This window comes from Stenella coeruleoalba, assembly GCF_951394435.1.
Source record: "Stenella coeruleoalba genome assembly, chromosome: 2".
Taxonomy (NCBI): domain Eukaryota; kingdom Metazoa; phylum Chordata; class Mammalia; order Artiodactyla; family Delphinidae; genus Stenella; species Stenella coeruleoalba.
Genome location: NC_137147.1, coordinates 2,627,192 through 2,647,377, shown reverse-complemented (window position 1 = coordinate 2,647,377; position 20,186 = coordinate 2,627,192). Strand labels below are relative to the sequence as shown.

General features: G+C 52.0%; 1 protein-coding gene across 3 annotated transcripts; it reads left to right on the top strand.

The window, feature by feature from the left end:
• The first annotated feature begins 420 nt into the window (after nt 1-420).
• Nucleotides 421-17,080, top strand: ZNF839 (zinc finger protein 839). Of its 3 annotated transcripts, none has more exons than XM_079914413.1 (8): nt 421-1,074; nt 5,962-6,846; nt 9,328-9,501; nt 11,707-11,799; nt 12,492-12,632; nt 14,607-14,747; nt 14,904-15,033; nt 15,837-17,080. In XM_079914413.1, exons 1-8 carry the CDS (start codon nt 778-780, stop codon nt 16,718-16,720), a joined length of 2,745 nt encoding a protein of 914 aa, XP_079770539.1. In that variant the 5' UTR covers nt 421-777; the 3' UTR covers nt 16,721-17,080. The 3 variants fall into 3 exon arrangements, with proteins under 3 accessions (XP_079770539.1, XP_079770538.1, XP_079770540.1); XM_079914412.1 differs by having other exon boundaries at nt 9,328-9,561; nt 15,837-17,079; XM_079914414.1 differs by lacking the exons at nt 11,707-11,799; nt 12,492-12,632 and having other exon boundaries at nt 9,328-9,561; nt 15,837-17,077.
• Nucleotides 17,081-20,186: the final 3,106 nt, after the last annotated feature.

Here is a 20,186-nt window from a genome sequence, read left to right as displayed (position 1 = left end):
ATGCACACTTTGAGGGACTTCCCTGGTGGCGCAGTGGTTAAGAATCCTCCTGCCAAGGCAGGGGACACGGGTTCCAGCTCTGGTCCGGGAAGATCCCACATGCCGCGGAGCAACTAAGCCCGTGCGCCACAACTACTGAGGCCGCGAGCCACAACTACTGAAGTCCGTGCGCCTAGAGCTCGTGCTCTGCAACAAGAGAAGCCACCGCAATGAGAAGCCCGCGCACGGCAACGAAGAATAGCCCCCCCCACACACACCACAACTAGAGAAAGCCTGCGTGCAGCAAAGAAGACCCAACGCAGTCAAAAATAAATAAATAAAATAAAATAAATTTATAAAAAAAAATTCACACTTCGAACCACCTCTCGGATATATTAAATCGGAAGGTCTGGAGGTGGGGCCTAGGAGTCTACGTCCAGGCAGGGTCTTCACGTGACGTTGAGAACATTTGGCCAGGGTGATGTTAGGGCCGGGGCTCTGGAACCTCGAGGACCTTTGCCTGAGAGTTCCCGGACAGCTCCTGGAGGAGGTGATATGTGAACGATACATACGTCTACGACAAGCCATAAGAAAATTCGGCCGGTTCCTGTTGTTGGTGAAGCGGTGGCAGAGCCGGGCAGGCTCAGGCCACGCCTACCGATCTGCTCGGTCAGGTGCATTCGCCTTCCGAGGTGTCTTGGCCTGCGGGGCACTCGTAGCTGCCCCCCTTTCCCAGGTGACGCACATTTGAGCGGTCGGCGCTCAGTGACCGGGGTTCGAGTCCCCGCGTCGGCCGTTATGGCGGACGCGGAGCCTGAGGCTGAGGACGGCAGTGAGGATGGCGGCGGCGGCGGCGGCCGCCGGGCTCCCGCAGGCCAGAGAGGCAGCGCCGCGCGTGTGGCCCCGCTGGGCCCCGAGCAGCTGCGGCGGGTCCTGGAGCAGGTGACGAAGGCGCAGCCACCCGCGAAGCCGCCGCCGCCGCCCTTCGTGCTGCAGGACGCGGCGCGGCGGCTGCGGGACGCGGCCCAGCAGGCCGCCCTGCAGCGGGGCCCCGGGGCCGAGCCCCCGCGCCCGCGGCGCCTGCTACCGCCGCAGGTGAGGCGCCGGGAGGGACCTCCGGGGAAACTGAGGCCCGGAGTGGGACGAGGTCTCGCGGCGGGCAGGCCGGAGCCCGCGCCCGCGCTTCCCCCCTTAGGCCTTAGAGCTGCCCAGCCCGAGAGACCGGTGTCCGCCCGCGTTACAATTCAGGGCGTCCCCACACTCAGCTCCATGGGGACCGCAGGCCACCCGCACCTGTCACCGCCCCAGCGTTTTCAACTCCTCCCCCGCTCCGGGCTCTCGGAGCCTGTGCCCATGGCGGCCCCTGCCTGGGACCCAGCCCTGCCCAGGGCTCCCCCGTGCCGCCTGGCTCCTCTCCCAGGCCTTCGTCCGTTCATTCCGCCTTGATCACTCACGGTGTTCCGGGCCCTGCCCGAGGCGCAGCGTCGACCACAGCCCTGAAGGATGTGAGGCATGTTGTGGGCCTGACACGGGGGCTGCTGGAGAGTGAGCAGTCCTTAGGCCTGACACCGGAGTGGAGACCAGAAGGGGTTAGAAGGACATTAAGAGGAGAATTTTCCATGTGGAAGGTGCTGCAAGTGGCACGGACGAGACTCGGGACAGAATTAAGTACATTACACTAACTTGGTGCAGGCTTGTGGCAGTGCCTGTGTTTGTAACCCCAGTTACAAATGGCCCAGCACGTGCCCGACATTCGCTTAATGAATGAGACACGTGAAAGCACTCTGTATACTAGCCAACATCCCTTCTCAGCGGCGCTATTTTCCCGTCACACAGCTCTTGGCTGCTAGGGAAGCTGGATCTAGAACGTGGTCTTCCGAGCCCAGAGGGTCCGGTGTGGCACCTGAAGCCTGAAGTCCTTCCCATTCCGTGTAAAGGCATCCCCTTTCAGCACTGGGCCTGTAAAGGACACTGCTTCTTACTTCAAAATTGCCATAGATTTTTCTTCCACTAGAATAAATAGGTAGAGAATAGAATCAGCGATCTTCACGGGGTTTCACTTACGGTTTTTTTTTTTTTTTTTGCGGTACGCGGGCCTCTCACTGTTGTGGCCTCTACAGTTAGGAATACAGGCTCCGGACGTGCAGGCCTAGCGGCCATGGCTCACGGGCCCAGCCGCTCCGCGGCATGTGGGATCTTCCCAGACCGGGAGACGAACCTGTGTCCCCTGCATCGGCAGGCGGACTCTCAACCACTGCGCCACCAGGGAAGCCCCGGTTTTGTTTTTGACTGAGTGATTTTGACAGTTTAGGGTCATATCCAGTTGGTCATCAAGACTGGAAAGGTGGTCTCACTAAAGTTTGGGAAGACAAGTATGATCCTGCTCAAATGCCATACTTCTTAGAGGTGTGACCTTGGGTAACGCGACCTCTTTGGGCTTTAGTTTCCTTATTTGTGGGAGGTTTGGCTCCTTGGGTGAGCTTTCCAGCTCGTACTCTGCTGTTGAAACCGATGCCTCTCACATAAGCCCTGCACAGCAGGTCTGTGGAGTCCGAAGGGTGCCAGTGGCTCATTTGCTGGCCTCTGCTCCGTGCCTGGCACTGTGCTGAGCCGCTTGGTTCTCAGCAGCCACACAGAAGTGCTTTTATCAGCGTTTTACAGGTGAAGAACTAGCTCAGAGGGGTTGAGTGATTTTTGCCCGGGGTCCCCTAGGTGTGGCTACTCTCCAGGGCCTGTTGAATGTGGCTACAGCTTTTTGGGTTTGGTAGCTTAGGAAAGAGTCCAAAAATGACGTATTCCAGAAAATGAAAGCAAACTTAGGTAGCATGATCGTGTTCGGTAGCTAATCTAGTTGGAATGCTATAAATTCTACCTGCATTCACGACGATGTAATTTTGCAGTCTGTTCAGCTAATATTCTTTGCCCGCCCGCCCCCCCCCCCCCGCCACCCCAAGCTGTGCCATGGAGGCCACAAAGACAAATCAGATGTGTACCTTGCCCCTAGGGAGGTTATGATGTTACCAGGCAGGTAAAACATGACTCAGGATAACTTCTGATCAAGGCCAGAAATCTAGAGGTACGATAAAGAACTAAATGCATTGAGAGAAAGGGAGAGGTTATTTCTGGCTGAGGGGATCAGAAGAGGTGGCATCTGAACTAGATCTGCAGGGTGGGTCCAAGTTGAAAATACAGGAGAGGAGAGGCAGTGCTAGAGGTGGGGCAGGGTGTGCCTTTGGAGATCCCAGGCCTTGTGGTTCTCTGTCGGGGGTGGTGTGGATTAGAAGGCACAGACCAAGTGGACACACTCCCACAGGTCAGCCCCTATCCCTCCCATCCTTCCCGTTCCTGCCCCACAGAAACATTTCCAGTTTCCTACCACACAACGTGCCCTTTTTCATGCATCCCTGCGTTCACACGTTTTTCCTTACACCTAGAATATGTGTTCCATCTGGCAAAAATTCTACTCAGCTTTCAAGGCCCCCCGCGGAGGTCACCGCTTCTGGGAAGCCTACCAGGCCTGAACTGTTCCTGCCCCTCTTACTGCACCCATTGCACCTTGGTGTTGCTTTCCTATCGGTGTTCCTTAGGAAACCTACTCTGCCTTCAGAATCATCAGTGGCGTTTTGAAAGTACAGATTTTGAGGCAGGATATCCTGAGTCAGCAAGTTTGTAGATGACTGAGGTGGGGCAGGGGAAACACCCCCTCCGCAAGGGTGAGGCTGGGACTTAACTTTTGTTTGTGTATTGGCACCCAGAGATACTTAGTAAAACTCTGTTGAATGAAATAGACATAAAACAAAGTATCAAGTATAGTACCCACTTGGTAAACTGGTCTGGAAAGCAGATGAAAGAATTAGACCACCTTGGCCACTTGTGGTAATTCTAAAACAATAGGATTTGGCCTGGGGGGTGGGGGGGTTCTGTCTGTCTTTAATGGCATTATCTGGTAATACCCCAAGAGCTTAGAGACACTTTCGAAGTGATTGGTAGTAAAGTGAAACAAATGTGATTCTTAAAAGATGTGCAAGTAAATCTAGTTGTCATTGGATTCACAGTAGCCCAGGACCAGCTCTGTACCCTTCCTCAAAAACCAATATGTTGACTTGTCTCTGCTGTTTGTAGTAAGTGTATAACATGCACTCAGACAGATACACCCCAGCTTGATTTCAAGGGTTTCCATTCTGTCCTGTGTGGTATTTTTGTTGACCCTCTACTTGGTAGAGGGTTGAGTCCAAAGAGGGCCTGTTGGTGACTCCAAATCGGTGGCTCTCAGCTGGGGGCAGTTTTGCCCCGGGGGGGCGTTTGGCGCTGTCTGGAGACATTTTTGATTGTCACAGCTTGGGGAGTGCTACTGGCATCCGGCGGGTAGAGGCTGGGGTGGTGCTCAACAGTGCATAGCACACCTGCCACGACACACTTACTGGTCCGAAATGTCAGTTGTGCTGCAGTTGAGAAAGCCGGCTCTGGGTGATGAGGTTTGTCTGTCTTTTCTCCCTGGAGAAAGATGCTCATTGTTTCTGCTTGGTGAGGGCAGGAGCCTTGTTTTGCTGCCCCTCCCCCGAGCCCATGACAGCATTTAGTCTCCGTAAAGCGCTGTGTCGGGCATCCGGTCACTGCTCAGTATTTGTGGAACCTTGTTGGCAGCATTCCTTCCCTTTGGTGGGTGTTTTGCTGTTACAGACAGTGCTGCCTTGAACCTCCCAGACATACATCTTTGTGCCTGTGCCAGTGTTTCTTCTGGGATCCAAGAAGCAGGATTGCTGGGGATCAAAAAGCACATGCGGGGCTTCCCTGGTGGCGCAGTGGTTGAGAGTCCGCTTGCTGATGCAGGGGACACGGGTTCGTGCCCTGGTCCTGGAGGATCCCACATGCCACGGAGCAGCTGGGCCCGTGAGCCGTGGCCGCTGAGCCTGTGCGGCCGGAGCCTGTGCTCTGCAACGGGAGAGGCCACAGCAGTGAGAGGCCCGCGTATCGCAAAAAAAAAAAAAAAAAAAGCACATGCATTTAAAACTTCATTAGATGTCAAAAAAAAAGTTGGTGAAGAAATGCAGCCCCGCTCCTAGGTGTGTGCCCTGGAGGAACTCACACGTGTATACACACACGTACATCACAGCGCAGAGCAGACCAGAGAGCGCAGGGTTGGTGACCACCTGTCCTCTGACAGGAGAACATTGATCTCATGCTGCAGAGCAAATGAACGCCTGAGAGCTGCACACCTCAATATGGATGAATTTCACAAACAAGATAGGGAGGAAAAAGCCACAACAAGATGCCGGAGATGATATTCACTTACCTATAGCTTAAAAACACATCAAAACAGAACTGCATATCTTTAGGGATATCTACAAGTGTAATATAAAGAATGCATGAGAATGGTAAAGAGCAGATTCAGGACAGGGTGAAGAAAAAGGCATGCGGGTTGGGGGCATAGCAGAGGGCTTTCCCCGGGTAGTAATGTTGCATGTTGTAAGGTAGGTGGTAGCGACCTGAATTACATAGTTCTTTATGGCATTTTTGGTTTCCAGAATTTCACTGAAAACTTTTAAAAAAGAGGCCACATATTGAATTGAGTCCAATTTAGAGTACTAAGAACTCCAGGTTAACACACATATGGTAAAACTATAAAGAAGGATATTCATGAGCTCATTACTGGATCTTGACTGGTATTTTTTTTTTTAAGTGATGTAGAGTAGATGCTGTCAGAGGCCTTTCTGCAGGAGTGGTAAGGGCGTGAACGTTTTATTTTGTTATGTATATGCAAATGTTTCTGTAAGCACGAGGGGTGTGACGTAAAATGGATTACTGTGGACTGGGCAGAAGGGTTGAGAAGCACCACTGTAAACACTACAGATACATTATATAGACTCTTTTCTATGTAAGATGTATAAGTTAGAAAAAAATCTCAACAGTGGATTTAAGATGAGAGTAAAATTGTAGAAATGTTGGTAAGCATAGTCCTTCTTTTCTCTTTCTGTGTTTAAGCAATTGGAAGCCATCTGTGTCAAGGTTACATCTGGAGGGACGAAAGGTCAGGAAAAGCCGATGCCTGCACTGGCCACCATCCAGCCCAAGACAGCCAGGCCGAGCCAGCCGCTCGGGAGACACTGCAGCGCGCTGGGGCTCAGCGTCACCAGCTCGCAGCTGCTCGGGGCGCAGCCCCTCCTGAGCACCGGGCCACAGCCACGTTTCCTGAGTCACTCACCTCAGCCTCCTGTTCAGGTGTTCGTCCAGAGGCCACTGCTCGCCCTCCGACCAGACCCTGCGAAGAGAGTCTTGGCCTCTGAGGCCCTGAGTGGACAAGGCACCACGTTGTCCCCTCTGTCAGCCTCTGACCCACCAGCAGGAACATCTGTTTCATCCAGTCCAGCAAATTTATTTATTTCCAACTCGCAAACAAAATGCACCAAGAAACTAAAAAAATCTTTAAAAGTGAAAACACGTTCTGGACGGATATCTCGACCTCCCAAGTATAAAGCTAAAGATTATAAATTCATAAAAACAGAGGATTTGGCCGGTGGGCACCCCTCAGACTCTGACGACTATTCAGAACTGAGCGTGGAGGAAGATGAAGACCACAGCGGAAGGCAGGCGCTCTTTGATTTATCGAGCTGCTCTCTGAGGCCCAAAACTTTTAAGTGTCAGACCTGTGAAAAGTCATATATAGGAAAGGGGGGGCTCGCCCGGCACTTTAAGCTGAATCCAGGCCATGGCCACCTGGAGCCTGAGACGTTGCTGTCTAAGAAAGCCAATGGGAGCATGATCCTGGGCCCCACGGAGGGCAGGACCACCAGCCTGGCATCCCGGGAGCTGTCCACGCCAGCGCTTCTAAGTGAGGAAGGGGCCCGCTCAGCACGGGGTGGCCTGCAGGTAACGTTTCTGTCTGGTGATAGCGTCCGGATTCCTGCCCATCCTTTTTTTTTTTTTTTTTTAATCTTTTTTTGGCCATGCTGCACGGCATGTGGGATCTTAGTTCCCCGACCAGGGATCGAACCCACGCCCCCTGTATTGGCAGCATGGAGCCTTAACCACTGGACCGCCAGGGAAGTCCCCTGCCCATCATCCTTAAATTAACTTTACGTTGTCTGCACTGCTGCCAGATAATCGAGGAGAAGTGTGTCTTCCGTCCAGTGCCGACGGTTTACTGACGGGAACGCAGGCACCAGTCCTGTAGATCCGGTCAGTAAAACTAATCGCAACCACTCTTGGCTCATGCTGACATGACTGTGGGCCTGGGAAAGGTCCAAGTGGGGGGCGCCAGTCCACAGGGCTGCTGCCTGGGGCATCCGCAGTAAGACGTCTGCTTGCCGTGTTCTCTCCTTGCTTTGCCCCTTCCGAAACTCAATCGGACAAAGCAGATACGAGTCACCATGAGTTTGCATCACCACGTCAACGTTTATTTACTGAAATTTTAACTTACCCAACATGTGTGGTGAGCATTTGTGTGCCATGTACAGTAGGTCAGTTATTTAAAAAACAGCAGGTGGATCACGTTAACAAGTGGCAGGCCTCTGTGGTCGCCCTCATCCCTCTTTGTCTTAAGCTTCCTTCCTTTTCCTTTGACTTGTGTTAGCTGTTGTTCGTTATTTGTAGTTTTCAGACATGAAATAGAGAAACCGGCGTTGGAATTGATGTGACTACTTGATGGGAGTTTGTGACTTTAGGGACCTGGAAGCTGTTGAAAATGCATGTTTGCCTGCTCGTGGCGACCTCATTCCCAGCAGCGGACAGGGTTCCTGCGGGAGGGCTGAGGCCGGCGGCTGCTTCCGCTTTCACATCCGCTCCTTGGGGCCTGAACAGACACCTGCTGGGCCCAGGAGATCTGTACTGAGTGAGGCCTAGTGGTAGAACCATGGGACAGCCCTGTGTTAGGATTCAAAAATATTGTCTCACCTTGCAGCCTCAGTAATAATAGTAATAACAGTAATACCGTTTATTGCTCGCCTGCTTTGGGCAGGAACATCACATACGTTTTCTCATCCTGTGAGAGCCCTAAAGGCAGGTGCAGGAGTCCCTACTGGAGACGAGGCGCATGGGGCTCAGAGGGGATGACAGGCTCCCCGTCGAGGCACGCCTAGGACTCTGTCCAGGCTGGGGTTAGACCCAGGTCTTTTGACCTCAAAGCCTGCACTCTAGGCCCGGCTGCCACTGCTAGGAGTTTCTACGCATCTCACAGCTGGCAAGAGCGCGACTTTTGAGAGACCTCTAACTTTTCTTAAGTTGTAGTAGGACCAGCATGACCATGTAGTTTGTCACCCAAACCCGGACATTCTGAGAATGAAAGGGGCACTATTAATCATTCCAAGGGACAGCAGGCACAGCCAGGACTGCCTCAGACAAACTGGAGGACCAGGTCGGCTGGCACTTCCATTTCCTTCAGTAATGAAATCTTACACCACAGCAAAAGCAGCTTTTGGATATCTGACTTCTGGAATTGAGGCACCTAGCCTTGCTCCAGACGGCTTTGAGGGCGTGGGGTCCCAGAGCGGCTCCCGCCAGCCAGAACTATGTCTCGTCTCCTCTCCTGAGTCGGCCGTGGATGGCCACGTGGTGCTTAAAGCCACAGGCGGACCTGGCGTTCCTCCTGAGGCTCCATTTTAATGAAGATTTGGAGGGAAAATTCTTTAAGAGGACACACTTTGTGCTACCTTTCCTTGTATTTAACCTTCCACCAGTCCTGGGAGATGTAGGTGTATTATTCCTATTTTCAGAGGAGGAGGGAATTGGCACAGAATGAGGAAATAGCTAGATAGTGTTAGATCCCGATTCTTTTCACAAAACTGTGCAAATCCATGGAGACAGAAAGTAGATTAGTGGCTGCTGGGTCTGGGGGGAGGGAGGAATGTGTGATAATGTGTAGGGTTTCTTTGGGGGATGATGAAACTGTTTTGGGATTAGATAGTGGTGATGGTTACACAACCTTGTGAATATCCTAAAATCCACCTAATTGTATATTTCCAAAGGATGAACTTTATGGTATTTGAAATATATCCAATAAAAATTAATTTAAAAAATCTAAAAGTCATGGGTAAATTATGAATTAACAAAATTCAGGTCAATTTTTAAGATGGTAGTGACATCAGAAAAGTCTTTTGTTTCATTTTGGGCAACACCCCAGGGTTAGGGTTTGTCAGCCCTGACCTGCAGGGTAGTATTCGTCTGGTGTCTTAAAGGGATACGTGGTTTACCTGTAAGATGCATTGATTATAGTTTATGTGTCTTAATTATGCAAAGAAGAAGAATTTAGCAAGTTCCTTGCTTTTGACTTGACGTTTTTCTGCTTTAAGGTTTTCATCATGGTGTATAAAGCATGATTATTTTATTTTTGTTTGGGTGTGCAACCCTATCTAGAATGGTCAGTCTGTAGACGTTGAAGAGGCGCTGGTGTCTGAACCAAAAAATGGAAGTTTTTCAGCCCTTTTGGGATCAGAGAGACACCCCGGACCTAGAAGAAGCGGCTACTCCGTGGCCCTCCCAGAGCCCAGCACAGCCGTCCTGGAGCAGAGTGGAGCGGTTGGCCCGCAGGTGGGCGTTGGGGCAGCGTGTGCACAGGGCCCGGCAAGGAGCAGAGCCAGGCTCCTGGAGGTGCGTCGCTCTTAGAACCCTGTTCTTGAAACCTGTGTCTCTGGCATGGTACGTGGCAGTTCACTATTAGGTTTCTGAATTTAGAAGTAAAATACCCAGTTTAGGTCAACTAAGCAGTTCACCTGATGTGTAATTAGACGAAGTGTGTAATAAATTCAAAGACAGCATTATCTGAAATAACTCCTAGGTGTACCTGTTTGAAATGACCAGAGGGCCTTAAATATAGAGCGGCTTGCCTTTTTCAGTTTTAGAATAATTATAAGCTGTGTTTTCATGGAAGCAGTTTAGAAAACAACAGCAATGGTTTTCTATTTTTTTGTAAAACGTTTCAAGGTATAAAAGCATGTTTCAGGTTTTGAACTCTAGAATCTCCATTCCACCCCCTTGAAAGTAAGTTTATCGAATTTAGTTGGATTGGCTTAGAAAAGCGGAAACCCAAACTTACCCGAATTGTCTTTGACTAGGATGTATTTATTTGCCTGCTAATGGCTGGATGAGTATCTTAAAGAAAAGAAGTGAAAAACAGCAAGAGAGAGCACGAGATAAGCTAGTGAGACAACTGGCCCCAGAAGGAGTGGCTTGCTGTCAGCAGCCCCGCCTCCCAGCTCCGACCACGGGCTTCCCGCAGGCACCGCAGCGGCGCAGCTGCTGTGCCTCGTTTCACTGAGTCCCTGACCATAGTAGCTCCACTTAGGTGAGAAACCTGAACCTCACAGGGGCTGTTAACTTGTACCAGGTCACCCCGCAGGTCGGTGGCGGATCCAGAATTTGGATCTGAGACCAGTGAGGTGACCCTAACACGTCACCTTGACTCGCAGTGCCACACCTTTCATACTGAGAGTCGAGGACTGCTCCGAACAGCACCGCTCTTGATCTTACAGATGGGAGTCTCCCCAGAAACGGGCATTCATTTATACAGGAACTGGGTGTCTGTCCAGTAATGGGCCCTGTCCTGGCTGGGTGGGAACGCTGTGCAAGGGGAGAGGTGGCGGCCAGAGCAGTCAGCGGCAGCACGGCCAGGTGCGCGTGGCTGGGAAGCGGGGAACTGAGGAGGTGCCCTCTCTGCTGCTGTGATGCGCATCCTGGACGTCCGGACGTGGGCCAGACCGCAGAGGGGCCATGCCCCACACGCCCACCTTCTCACGCCTCCTGAGTGCTGGAAACCACCTGGTCGTTTTGCTCTAAGGGCTCTTGAAAGTCACGATTAGACATTTTTATCTTGCAAATGAAAAGGTTTTCCTTTTGCTTTTTGACTGTTTTATGACCATCTGTGGCTTCCTTGGAACCCCTGCCAGTTTGCAGCTCCCAATTGATGGCCCTTCCTAAGCCCTGAGCCCGTGACCTCCCTGAGCCTTGTATGACTGTTTCTAGGAAGTGTCGGTTTTGCCCTGACATTCTTGCCTCCCTGGGTGATCTCACTCATCCTCCTGGTTTCTCAAACCACCTTCCATCTGCTGACTCTCACACCTGTACTTCTGTCCAGACCGCTCCCGAGCTTCAGAGCTGATTTCAGGCATCCCCACCTGCTGTCCTGTAGAGCCCTCCACATCCTGCCGGAGCCCACAGGCTGGCTTCCTGCCCCACCCCCTATTATCAGGGGGCTGCCTGGGTGCTCAGCTGGGTGCCCAGAGGCACCCATGACTCCTCTTTTCCCCCTTCACTCACCCCTCCCCCATCCTGAGGACTGAGGATGGTGCCCTCCCTGCATCCTCTCCCCCTCCCCCCCACCTTGGGTCCTAGTCTCCTCGTCTGTCCTGCCTGTACATGTGCTTTGGTGGTGGTCTCCTGGCGGAGGGCTGCCCCGGGATTTGCTTGCATTTTCGTCTCGGGCACTAGTTGGTGAGCCCTGGAGAGCAGGAAGCACATTTCCCCACCGCTGTGTCCTTCTCCAGGGCCTGGCGCCCATCACTCGTTCAGTGCTGTCGCGCGGGAACCAGACTCTGAACCCACCGTTGACCACGGGGCTTTGTCAGCGGGTGAGCAAGTGCGATGCTTAACAAGGCAGAACGTTTACAGTTGAGAGGCGCGTAATCACTGAGAATTTAGGGAACTTTCTGCCTTCTGTGTTCTTTGCTACAACAACTCGTTGGCTGCTGGGAAATTCTTTCCATACTGTCAAAGATGTCAAACGCTTTCTTCTGGTAGTTTCTCCACCAGTGTGACCGGGAGGATCTAGTGGAGTTGGCTCTGCCTCTGCTGGCTCAGGTCGTGACCGTGTCTGAATTTCTTCTGATGAAGGTGAGTCTCCTTAGTGTTTCTAAGTGATTGAGGGGATGATTTGAAGTTATTTAGAAAGGCATCCTTCATATTTACTTAGAAGGAGCCAGGCCCTTGGAAATCCTCTCCCTGCCCCAGGACAGAGCTAAAGTGAGCCTGCCGGTCCTGCCCGGATGCCCAGCACACGGCTCTCAGGCAGGCCGCTCGTGGACCCGTGACTATTTTCACTTTGTGTGGGAGGAGCGACAGTCACCTTTCTCCTGGCTCCCACCCACCTGCCAGCCTCCTCCACTGCAGCTCTGCCCCCGATAAGCCCGCTCTGAGATGCGGCCTCACCACCGGCACCCACGCTCCCCGAAGGCGCCCCGCGGAGCAGAGGCCTGGCCCTCCCTGGCCTGCAGGCCCTGGACTGTGCCCATTTTCGTCCTCAGGGCCTCTCTGCCTTCCCATACCGCTCCCCTGGCCACCATCCTCTTGTGGCCCTCATCTGGGCTGGTTTGTTTCCTGGGCCGCTTCTCCCAGGCCCATCTGGTGCCCTGCCGAGCACAGTGCTGGGCACATAGGCTGTCGCTGGGGAGCGAAGGCAGTGCCTGTGTTCATGGCTGCTGAGGGCTGAGGAGCTTGAGTCCTTCCTCTTTCAGATTTCTCTCTGTATTTTCCATTTCATTGCCTTGGGTTTAAACATTTTTTTTGTCATCTTTATCTTCACTAAGGTTGAAAAAGGTCATCTAGCAAAACCTTTCTTCCCAGCTGTGTACAAGGAATTTGAAGAGTTGCATAAAATGGTTAAGAAAATGTGTCAAGATTACCTCCATAGCTCTGGTCCCTGTTCTCTGGAAATAAACAACAGTAAGGTAACAAGCTCACAAGAGAGACTCGCTCTTATAGCCAAAAGAAGGCTGTCCATTAAAAAGGAGGATGTTTATTTTAGTAGTGACATCTTCCCAGTCAGCTTCTTCTAGCTTTTTCTACTGTCAAGTGCAGGTTTTTTTTCTTAATGTAAAAGCGATACATGCTTTTTTCAGAAAACTCGGAAATGCAGATAAGCTAAAAGAAAATTGCAAACACCCATAATCCTCCCACTCACCAATGATCACAGTGAATAGACTGTGTCTTTCTTCAGTGTGTAGGTGTTTGCAAAGGGCTGAGTTACACGGGGACCAGTAGTTATTTTTTGCGGTTGTGTCGACAGAATTCTCATTTCAGTGTCATTGCCTTTAGCTATATTGGGTCCTTGACCAAACGATGTCATGAGCTGATGAGGATTTACTTGTCTCGGATCAAACCCTTTGCTGGGCAGAGTGTGGCCCGTGGTCAGGTCACCAGGGGCCTCTCACTGTGTCCAGCACGGAGACTCAGGTCTGTGCCTCCACTGAGCAGCTCACTGCCTCCCGGCAAGTCCCTGCACCCTCCACCCCTCTGCCAAAGGGCAGCACTGAGCTCACGGGCTTTTCCGGCTCTCACGTGCCGGGGCTGTAATAGTCTGGTTTCGCCAGACTGTTGAACAACACGGATGGGCTTGGAGGGCATTATGCTGAGGGAGGTAAGTCAGAGGAAGACAAATGCGGTATAGCATCAATTATATGCGGGATCTAAGAAATACAACCAGCTAGTGAATACAGGTACGTAAGTAAGTAGGTCAGAAGGTAAATAAGTGGTGTCAGGTTTACTAAAAAATCACTCACACAACAATGAAGACTGCTTAGGCCATGTTGACTTTGCTCCTAACATGTGATTACACTGACGATGGAGCTGCCTGTCTGTGATTGGAAAGGTGAGTGTTTTCTCAGTACGAGCAGTTAGTTGCTTCTGTAGCAAGAAGTCTTAATCTACACTGTAATATAATACATGGGTTTTTTGGGTTTTGTTTTTTGGTTTTTTTTTGGCCATGATCATTAGTTTCATACAAATTCAATATTTAATATAACCTAATAAATTCTTGTGTTTTATTTTCTTAAATCATATATTTTTAAAATGCAGTGGATTCTTTGCTAGGCCTCCCATAGATGCCCCAGTTGGCAGTGGTCACCTACCTGTTTATAGACTGTTGGTTAAGCCGGTGTGGGTACCATCCTGTTACGGAGCAGACAGGACGTGCACGAACGCTGTGCATGCTCACTGGGACCCTTTGTGGGCAGTTCGGGATGTGACGCAGCCTCTTTGGAGCGAACACAGTGGCTCTGTTGGCAGGGGACACTGTCAGGTTGTTGGGCACTAAGCTTGCCGACCCCTGTTCTCTAGCTTAACCTTGACCTGCTGCCCTTCCTTCCTTCCCCACCCCTTGCCTGCTCTGTGGTGTTCTCTTTATGCTGTCCAGGTATCAGTGATGATAGCTGTTGGTTATTACCTTAACATCCAGTGCTTTACGTAGGTTTTGCATAGGGAGTCTAATCTAATCTTTACAAAGTCCCTTCAGGGCAACTGTGGTCTCCCTCATAAGATAAGGAGACTTAGCAGGTAGGTGGTTTCCAAGGTCACCCAGGTTCTGAGCAGAGGTGCTGGGGTCCAGCTCTGGCTCTCAAACCCACATCCTTTCCACCAACTGGGAAAGGAGATCTGGTCCCAGAATAGGCAGGATTATCTTTCTGAAGATACCAGTGAGAATTCAGCAAAGGAGGAATAATGGGCAAGAAAGTTACCATGGTGTCAGACTAACATTATGAAGCTTGTGACGACAATTTATCTTCATTTTTCCCACTGTTTAGGTGGTACCTTGCTGTACAAAGGGACTTCATAGATTTAAACTCAGCCCTTTGTTCTTAAGTGTTGACATGATTCCGAATCTTGTGTTTTGAGTGGACTGTCTCTATGGGCCCCTTTCTGCTCAGGTTGCCGAGTCCTTAGGAATCACAGAAGAATTCCTGAGGGAAAAAGAAATACACACGGACTGCACTCCTCCCAAGCGCAGCAGCCGAGAGGATGACCCGGAGGACCTGGAGGGTGCTGGCCCACAGAAGAGGGAGAATGAGGTGGGCGTGGCCCTGAGGGGCGCCCGGCTACTGTCTGCTCCACATTGCACTATTGGGGTTGGATCTCTTCAACTCACAACACTGTTTTCCAGGAAGAAAAGGTGCAAGATGGCCTGCTTCTCCCTAGTCTTAGCTGGTTGCATCTTCTCTTCCTAGACCGCAGAGGACAGGCTGGCTTCGGTGAAAAGGACCAGAAGAGAAACTGTGCCCCAGGACACCACAGAGTATTCTGCCGATGGTGGAGGCCTGCAGAGGCTGGCCTCGTGTGCCCCAGCTGCCAGTGCGGGTAAAACACTCTTTGCGGGGTGCACCCTGGGGCTCAGAGGCCTGCTGCTCGGGTGGGTGCCCCTATGGCCACATCTCAGAGAACCCTCTGGTTTCTCCAGAGTTTTACCCCAACCTCCCAGTGTGCTGTGGTTCCATGTTTATTCCCCATGAGTCTTGGGGTCTTTGGGGTTTTCTTGGGTGCTTTCTTGAAACGAAGACCTGCCTCGTGGTACTGAGTCGGTTGTACCTGGCGGGGGTCCCAAGAAGTTAGGCAGACCTGAGACCAGGGACAGGTCCCAAGGACACACCAAGTCCACGGCTTGGCTTTCGTGAGCCTTGGCTCTAAGTGCCAGCTGAGAGTTAACGTTCGAAAATGGGACGTGTTCCGGCTTTATTTCACCAGAACTGATCAATGAGACAGCTCGAACGTACGGCGGGCACGCTGAGAATGGTTATACAACTTTCTAAAATCTTATCAGGGCCGCCCGATACCTCGCCTGATCCTGAAGTCTCTAATTTAAAGAGGCATTCTCCCTTCTAGAACTTATTACTTAATTCTTCCGGAGGGGAGGGCAGATTTATTCATTGAGAACCATGAAAACCCTCTGGCACCTGCTTGGAACACAGCTCCTCTCCCCTAACTAGTCTGAGTTTCCTCTTTTAATTTCATCCATTCTTGGAAGCTACCAAGTAACAAGGAGGGTTTTATGTTTTCATTTTTTGGGCAAGAAAATTACTTTGGACTAGCTTGTTTTGCATAGTGAGTACAGTGACCGGCCATAGCAGTACACAAATGATTGTCTGTTTTTCCCAACTGTTTAGGTTTTGCCCCTGGAGTGAATGGGGGCGCGTCTCACCTACCTGAAGAAAGTCCCACGATGCCGGTTTCTGAGCTCGACAGCAGCACAGCACAGGCGGGCCAGCAGCTGAAAGCATTTGCTGACTCAGCCGCCGGGAGTGGGTCTGCAGACCCTGCTCTCTTGTTTCGAGAAGCCCGTGGGCTGGGGGTTTATACTCAGTTAGGAGAACCAGGGTCTCTGGCCCAAGACCAGGTGGCAGCGTCCTCTGGGGAGAAGGCCCAGGAACACTTGTCAGGACAGGATGCTGGGGACGGCCAGGGAAGCCGGGCTCTCTGCGGCACCTCCATGGCCCTGCTGCCTGGCCGGCCTGGAAATGCAGAGGCGGGAAGCCTCCGCGAGGTGCGCGGCTCCCACCTGAGCAGCCCGCGGTCCGGCCCCGGCGAGGTCCTGCTTCTGGAGGCCGCGGCCCCGCCACAGGAGAAAGCATGGTCCGTGGACGTCATGCCAGCCGGCTATGCCTACGGCACCACGTCCGAGCCGGGGCCTCAACCCAGCCAGGGTGGATTGCTGGGTCCTGAAGGGGGCCTCACAGGCCACGCAGGGGACTTGGACCAGTCGCCCTGCGGGACCGAGACACACGCTGACCAGAGGGAGCTGGAGGGCATCACTGCCGTCAGGGAAGCCATGGCTTTCGAAAATGCCAGTGGGGGTCCCACGTTGCCATCCCAGCGACAGGAGCAGATATTTATCCAGACTTCTGATGGGCATACCTTGTCCCATCCAGGCTCCATAGTGTCTGGGGAGGGGGACATTGTCATAGTGACCGACACAGAGGGGCCTGCCCTGCAGCCGGGCCCCCCGGAAGGAGTTCCTCTGGAAACCATGGAGACGGAGCCCTGTCAGTGAAATGGAGGCAGAACCGCAGTCCTAGCTTTGTATGTATTTTACCTGGAGGTCTACTCCAAGGAATGTTTATTTTTCTAATGTGAATACTGACACAAGTGAACATTTTATTTATAAAGAATAATGTCTTTCTACCCCACTGTCTACCTTTTTCTACATCTTTCTCATTGTAATAATGGCAGATAGTTACCTGATAACAAATTCCCGATACATCTAACTGGTAGGAGCTTTTGACCGCTATTGCAGTTAATACCACTACACTGTTTCTTGAATCTCCCCTGCTCCCCAGTTCCAAGAAACTACGCCCCCTTTCTCTTCGGTGATATGCTGCTCTTTCACCAGACTTGGTCCATACTAGAAGCTTCTTTTGGGCTCAATAAAAAAATAAATACATAAGCTTGCCATCTGGGCAGCATTTTATTGGGAAGTAGGAAAGAAAGTTGTTTCTACTGACACTTTATGGATGAGGAAAGTGAGGCATAGGGATGGGACCCCCAGTCCTTTGATGTCCCACGTGTAAAGTCATTTATCAAGATCTCTCTTTTTATGGAACGTTTTCCTTGGCTCTATTACAGGGAGAGAAAGGGAGGGCCATTTGCCCACACACAGATGACAGCATCAAGAGGGCACAGCTGACCTCTGCCCCCGCTGGCAGAGACTGTCAGCAGAGGCCCCGGGCAGGCGGAGCTGCGGGTTGTGGGCTGCACCCCCTGGTGCTGTGCTCCCGTCAGGCCCGCTGTGGAGGGGCGGGCTTTATTCTTGGAGGCCACATTGCCTACAGCCCTCTCAAGTGACTGGGGGCGTCTTCCTGTCCTCTAACTTGATGTCAAAGCGGGTCCAACAGGAACAGAAGGGTGGGCGTCCCTGCGGGATGGAATGAGTAAACCACAGCTGCTCAGGAGAGTCGGGCTCGAGGGTCAGGCCATGGCACTGATGCCGAGAGCTCAGCTTCTCTGTACACTGGTGCCCAGTCGAATCTCAGAGACAGAGTTTTCGGTGAAGTAGAAAAGGACAGCTTTATTACTCTGCCAGACAAAGGGGGACACAGTGGGCTCCTGCCTTGGAAAAACTATGTGTCCCAGCCCGGGAGGATCTGATAACGAGTTTTATAACAATACCTCCCAAGGGCGGGGTTGCTGACAAGATGAGGGGCCGCGGGGTCTCAGGCGCGGGCCTCCTAGCCTTGCTGAGCTTCTCGAGGCCTTGCTGAGCTTCTCGGGTCCCTGTGATCTTGCCTCCTAGCCTTGGCCGCTCCTCCCTTGATTAGCAGCTGTTCAAACCTGCCCTTTGGCACTCAGGGGAGGTCACGGAGGCTGGAGTCTTGCCTACAAGAAACGGGGGACAAGAAGGCCTCCATGCCCGGGAGCCCCACAGGACCCGCTCGGTTTCAGCACATCCTGTGGACCAGGCACTTCTCGGGAACCCAGAGCTGCGCGAAACCACTGGGGGTCCAGTCCTGGGGGCCTGGAGCATGGGGGTTAGGACATCAACATGCGAACCTGGGGGGACACATCCAGAGCATGGCACCTCTCAAGTAAAAATGTGAGCCGGTGGGCATTCAGGGAGTTGAGTGGCTCTGCTCCAGAGGTGGTCCAGACCCAGGTCGCTTCCGCACCTAGGGTGGCCCTCTTCCCAGAGGTCTCAGAAGGCTTGCTGCCCCGTGTGTCTGCTCCATCCCCCGGAGAGAGGAGCCTGTGAGGGTGGCGATCTGGGAGATGCACACAAGGCCTCTGCTCACATCTCATTGGTCCTTGGCCGCACCTTGCTGCAAAAAAGGCTCTGAAACCTCCTCCTAAACTGGTAGCCATAGCCAGGTAACACTTACATGAAGCAGAGAATCAGCACCAAAGGAGGACCCGCCAAACGCCGCCCCCTAGAGTGGTTAAAATTGCTTCGGGTCAGTCTGGAGAGGCGGTAGTAGCAGCTCGAAACAACAAAGGGGTGTGCGTCTCCTGCTCACAGTCATGTCACTCAGCGGTCGCGGGGGACCCAGCAGGGGCAGCCACATCTCAAGCACTGCTGGTGACGCCACCCGAGGGAGAGCTTCGGGAGAGGTTAGACCCGCCACGAGAGGCACTTCGGTGGCCACATGGTCCCACCCAGGCCCAAGGGCACTGAAGTGCAGGCTTCCCATGGGCCGGGAAGGCAGGAGTCTGCGAGTATTTGGTGAATAGCGTGAGTGGTTGATCAACAGAAGTCACATTATCACTGTTGTTCACAGCTGTGCTGTGTTCGGTACCTTGTGATTACTTTCATGGTTTGTCTAAGCTTTTGTGTTTCCTGGAAAGAGAGAGGGAGGGAATTTTTTTTTTAGTTTTCATTAAATGTACTTATCGTGAATTCATCTTGAACTGCTTCCCCATCCCAGTTCTGTTTTTGTGGATTCTACCTGTTAATATTTCTTTACTGTCTATTTCGCAAGATTTCCAGAGGCAGAGGAGATATCTGGTGATCAATCCACTATGCTTAGAAGTCCAATATGGGTTCTCCAATGGCTTCATTGTTCCTTTCAGATAGAAATTGTCCTATAGTTGTGTAATGACTTTGGAACTCAGCAAACTCAACAGCCGAGAGCTCTTCCATCCATCTGATGCCTCTTCCGCTGCGTGAGGGACCCCTGGGCTAATGCCACTGGACACCTGGCTCATTCACTGTTTGTCCTTTGCAGTGAAACGGAGCAGGACCCGGTGGGACTCCTGGGCACAAGTCCTTCCATGTCACCCATTTCTTGTTTGTAGGAGATTGGTTTCATTCAGCTTCCATGGCCTTCCCCGAGTTCCAAAGGGCAGGTTCAAACAGCTGCTAATCAGGGAATGGAGGGGATGCAGAGACAAGAGGAGTAGTCAAGAAACAATAGTGCAGCCTTAGGGCAGGGTCCTGGTTCCTCCTCAAGGGATACACAGAACAATACCTTTGAGCTCTTCTGCAGAGCTAAAACCCCCAACAAACAGAAGACGTTAACTACCTGATGAAGCACTCTTTATTCCAGAAAGGCCACAGTTTGATGATGCCAGATATTTGGACTGAAGGAACGGGGGCCCTGCACACACTCTCATCCTTATCCTCAACCCCACCCCAGGTTGGGACACACAGTTTTGAGGGCATTAGCCCGCTGTTGCCCCCTTTGCCTGGCAAAGCAATAAAGCTATTCTTTTCTTCTTCACCCCAAACTCTATCTCCGAGATTCAATTCAGTGCTAGTGCACAGAGGTGGGGTTTTGGCATCAGCAGCATTGATCGTTTCCATTAGTTCTTCTGGGCAACCTGGGTGTCCGAGGACGAGGCATCACGAACACAGGAAATGTCCTAGAAAGGGCTAGAAATTCTTCAGGGTCTCCTCTGAAGAGCATTTGTTCTTTAAGTAACCACACCCCACCCCAAACATAAAACTGACCTCGTGCCTCGGAGGGCCCCGTCCCGCCTGTCTGGCTCAGGACTGCAGCCTGCTGTCTAAGCCGCAGGACGCAGGG

What these genes read in the sequence shown, in the direction of transcription:
- ZNF839 (XM_079914412.1), top strand. Translation starts at nt 778, where the DNA reads ATGGCGGACGCGGAGCCTGAGGCTGAGGACGGCAGTGAGGATGGCGGC. An exon ending in TGGAAATAAACAACAGTAAG is followed by an intron (nt 12,633 to 14,606) that starts GTAACAAGCTCA and finishes CTTTCTGCTCAG; the next exon opens with GTTGCCGAGTCCTTAGGAAT. An exon ending in CACAGAAGAGGGAGAATGAG is followed by an intron (nt 14,748 to 14,903) that starts GTGGGCGTGGCC and finishes TTCTCTTCCTAG; the next exon opens with ACCGCAGAGGACAGGCTGGC.